Source organism: Copadichromis virginalis, linkage group LG17, assembly GCF_057382275.1.
Source record: "Copadichromis virginalis isolate Kocher_CV1m ecotype Utaka linkage group LG17, C_Virginalis_male_GT1.1, whole genome shotgun sequence".
Taxonomy (NCBI): Eukaryota; Metazoa; Chordata; class Actinopteri; order Cichliformes; family Cichlidae; genus Copadichromis; species Copadichromis virginalis.
The window spans coordinates 31,674,355-31,678,811 of NC_140634.1; the positions used below are offsets into that span (position 1 = coordinate 31,674,355).

At 39.4% G+C, this 4,457-nt stretch overlaps 1 protein-coding gene across 1 annotated transcript; it reads left to right on the forward strand.

Moving 5' to 3' along the window:
- Positions 1 to 1,668: 1,668 nt before the first annotated feature.
- Positions 1,669 to 2,512, forward strand: LOC146689729 (uncharacterized). Its single transcript, XM_085437207.1, has one exon. The coding sequence runs from the start codon at positions 1,797 to 1,799 to the stop codon at positions 2,490 to 2,492; it is 696 nt and encodes a 231-aa protein (XP_085293333.1). The 5' UTR covers positions 1,669 to 1,796; the 3' UTR covers positions 2,493 to 2,512.
- The last annotated feature ends 1,945 nt before the right edge of the window (positions 2,513 to 4,457 follow it).

Consider the following 4,457-nt stretch of genomic DNA (forward strand, 5'->3'; position numbering starts at 1 on the left):
ATGTATTGTTGCAGATTCAGTTTGACCTGGTTTGACATTTGACAGCAGCAAAAATAGTCTAAATTTCTTTTCTTTTAGTCTGAAACTTTAATACTTTTCTTATAGTGACCCAAAAAAGCCCACAAAAATCAAAATATTTTAAGGTTTTAAACAGTTGTACATGCTGTTCTGGGTCAAATTTGATTCACAAGTATTGCAGTGGATTTTAGATGCACCAGCATCAGTCAATTCAAAGGAAATTGTGTTTTTAAGGAAATGTCTTTGTGCATTTTCTATGAGAAAGTGGTGGCAGGATTCAAGGGGACCTTGATTCAATCACAAAAACTGTCTGTGCTTCAACCACATTTGCTCAGGTTCCTACAGATGTGGTCGCCTGATGGGATCTGGAGGATCATGGTAAATGGCCAGTATTTGTATTTGTATTTGTATCATGCAATGAGCATGATACAAATACAAAGCTTAGAAGTGATCATATGTGGTGCACATAAGGAACAGATGCCATACAGAGTATCTGGAGTGGTTTTCCTCCAAGTACTCCAGCTTCCTCCTGCAATATAGGGTCATAGGGTTAAATATGAAAGACAGAAACAGCCTCTCTAAAGTTCAGTATGCACCTTTCATAGCATAGCAACAGCAACCTCTCATACTTCGTCTCAATGCTAACTTAAAAATGTAAACATCATTTCTTATTGCCCAAACTCTATTTCAGACTTTGACTTCTCCTCGGTGACACTGCTCGGTGACATTCGTCTATCCTGGCCTGAAAGGAGACGCTACCGGTAGACTGCAGCGACAACTGCCAGCATCTGAGCCAGCCAGACTCCATCTGTCTCTCTCATCATGGTCACCTAAATGCACAGTAATAGCAGGTTTTGTAATAAGGCAGATCGCGCTAACATAATATGCACTGTTAGTTGATTATTTACCTGCCGCATTAACGGGAGAGGACGTGCAAACGTTACCGCTGCTGCTGGGTTGAGATTCACGAGTCCGGAGCGGAATTAAAAACACGACATTCATTTAAGGTCATCGCGTGTTTTGTGAGCAAATGCTTTTGCATATTCGTAAATGAAATATCCACTTTGCAAGTATTGCAAGTTGCCCTGTTGTCATCCGTTCTCGTAAAGTATAATCAAACTTTTGAGCGTTTGAGCTGCTTACGCGCCGTGTTTCCTGCCAGGTAAATGACGCTCCGCAACGTGGTGACGTCATTCGGGGCGACTGGAATCGATAAGGGAATCGTTTGCAAAAATGGCAAACAATTCCAAGGAATTGAAACAGTGGGAACCGGTTCTCAACAAGAACCGGTTTTCGATACCCATCCCTTCTGTTATATTGTTGGCAGAGGCTAAGCTAAAGGATAAGTAACATCATACACACAAACAAGAGTAGCCCACATTACCTACTCTTACGCATATTTTTCACACTGCTATATCTCTTTTTTCCTACCTGCTCTTTGCATATCTGTTGACTCACTCTGACAGGCCCAGGCTCTTCCAGCAGCCACTAGGCCCAGGATCCTACTGCTCCACCAGGCCCAGGCTCTTCCAGCAGTCACTAGGCCCAGGATCCTACTGCTCCACCAGGCCCAGGCTCTTCCAGCAGTCACTAGGCCCAGGATCCTACTGCTCCACCAGGCCCAGGCTCTTCCAGCAGTCACTAGGCCCAGGATCCTACTGCTCCACCAGGCCCAGGATCCTCCAGCAGCCACTGGGCCCAGGATCCTCTAGCAAGGCACCAACAAGTAAATCAACAGTGACAAGACGGTGAACGGAGCGAGCAAGACAACAAGCTCAATGGGGCCTAAGAGAACACCGAGCGCCGATGAAATTGAGGACATCAAAAAGTCATTGGACTTTCTAACTGAGGAAACATCGGCTATCAAGCTACAACAGAAATATATCCTAGACTTAGTCGAGGAAATAAGGTCGCTACGTAACCAGAATGCAGAGAAGGAGAAACGGATCGTCTATCTGGAGAGCAGGGTCGCGGACCTGGAGCAATATACCAGAATGAACGACGTGATCATCACAGGGCTGTACATAAAACCCCGGTCATATGCTCGGGCTGTGACTGCTGGCAGTAAAGAGGAGCAAGGAGATCTGGATGGGAGCTCTGCGGAGCAACAAGTAGCTGGTTTCTTGCAGTCGAAAGGGATCGACCTGGACTGTAATAACATCGAGGCATGCCACCCCTTGCCCAGGAGAAATGCTAGTGATAAACCAGCTATCATCATAAGATTTGTAAACAGGAAACACAAGAATGCACTGCTGAAGCAGGGGAGGAAACTAAAAGGATCGAACATCTACATGAATGACCATCTAACCAAATCCAATGCTGACATAGCGAAGAAAGCACGATACCTAAAGAAACTGGGTAAAATTCAGAACACCTGGACTGCAAACTGTAAAATATTTATAAAGCTCAACGGTACACCGGAGGAAGCCAAGGTGCTGGTCATCAAATGCATCCAGGATCTGGAAAAATATTAACAGGTCACTTGACTACAAAGGCAAGGGGCGGGACAAACAATCTACAGTCATCAAAGCAGGTAATAGAAGACAACAACGGAAGCTAAAGCGTAACGTATTCAAGGATGAAACAATCAATTAATTCATTATCTGGGAATTATACATTGCTACCACAAAGGATTGCTAATCAGGAGATAAATTCACCAGTAAACACGGAATACAAAACACACTTCACAGAGCAGGACATTGATCCAGAACTGAACTTTTTTAACATCAAAAATACCTGCTACTATCATACTGAAGAACAATTCAACAAAACTGTCAAGGTCGACGGCAAAATATCTATAATCCACTTTAATAGTAGAAGTTTATATGCAAATTTTCACAAAATAAGGGAATATTTAAGCAAATTTACACATCCATTCAGTGTGATTGCAGTATCTGAAACATGGATTAATAAACAGAAAGGAGAGGACTTTGTAATAGATGGATATGAATTAAATCTTACAAATAGAAAGAATAAGAATGGCGGTGGTGTGGCCTTGTTTGTGGATAAAAATTTAAAATACAAGGTGGTAGAAAAAATGACGATGGCAGTAGATAATATATTAGAGTGTGTAACAATAGAAATTAGTATGGGAAAAGAGAAAAATGTCATTGTAAGCTGTATATATAGAACACCAGGTTCTAATATTGAAATTTTTAAGGAGTGGGTAGATAAAACATTCATTAGGACAAATCAAAAAGTCATGTTCATTTGTGGGGATTTTAACATAGATCTACTAAATCCAAACAAGCAGAGAGCGACAGAGGAATTTATTAATACAATGTATAGCTTGGGACTTTTTCCAGTGATCACTAAGCCCAGCAGGATTACAGCACAGTCGGCAACCCTAATAGACAATATATTTACTAATGAAATAGAAAATAGAACCATAAGTGGTCTCCTAATTAATGACATCAGTGATCATCTACCTGTTTTTATAGTGTATAACAGCAATTACAGGAAGGTTAAACAGCAAAACACAATAAAATACAAACGAGTGAGAACAGAAGAGTCAATAAACGCATTCAAAAGTGATTTACTCAAGCAAGAATGGGAGATGCTGTATAAGGAAAAAAATATTGATAAAGCTTATGAGATTTTTTTAGGAAAATTTAAACTGTTATATAATAGTCATTGCCCAGTAAAGAAATATAGTAAAAAACAAAAATATGCAGAGTGCCCATGGATTACAAAAGGATTGCAAAATGCATGTAAGAAGAAAAATACCTTATACAGAGAATTTATAATGAACAGAAGTACAGAAGCTGAAAATAAATACAAGAAATATAAAAATAAATTAACGAGTATTTTAAGGTCATGTAAAAAGGAATACTATGAAAAATTACTGATTATGAATAAAAATAATATTAAAGGGATCTGGAAAACATTAAATACCATCATCAAAAAGGGCTCGGGGCAGGCAGACTATCCTTCGTATTTTGCAAATAATGATAGAAATATTACTAATATGAGCGATGTGGTAAATGATTTCAACAAATTCTTTGTAAGTGTTGGGCCAGACTTGGCTGAAACAATTCCTGATATAACAGATTCTGTAGAGAAAGAAACTAGACTCATTGACCGCAATCCTCATTCAATGTTCTTAAAGGTGGTGGAAGAAATGGAAATCATTGATATTGTTGGGAAATCACAAACAAAAAACTCTACAGACTCTGACGACATTGATATGGAAATCGTTAAGAGAGTGATAGAGGGCATTTCCAAACCCTTAACACACATTTGCAATTTGTCCTTACAAACTGGTACATTCCCAAAACAAATGAAAACAGCTAAAGTAACACCACTGTTTAAAAATGGTGACAGACACCAATTCACAAATTATAGGCCTGTCTCTCTACTTTCTCAATTTTCAAAAATACTGGAAAAAGTCTTTAGTAATAGACTTGACAAATTTATAGATAAACACAAAATAATAATGG

Bases quoted from the DNA above. Each gene is read 5' to 3' on its own strand.
- LOC146689729 (XM_085437207.1), top strand. From the start codon at position 1,797: ATGGGGCCTAAGAGAACACCGAGCGCCGATGAAATTGAGGACATCAAA.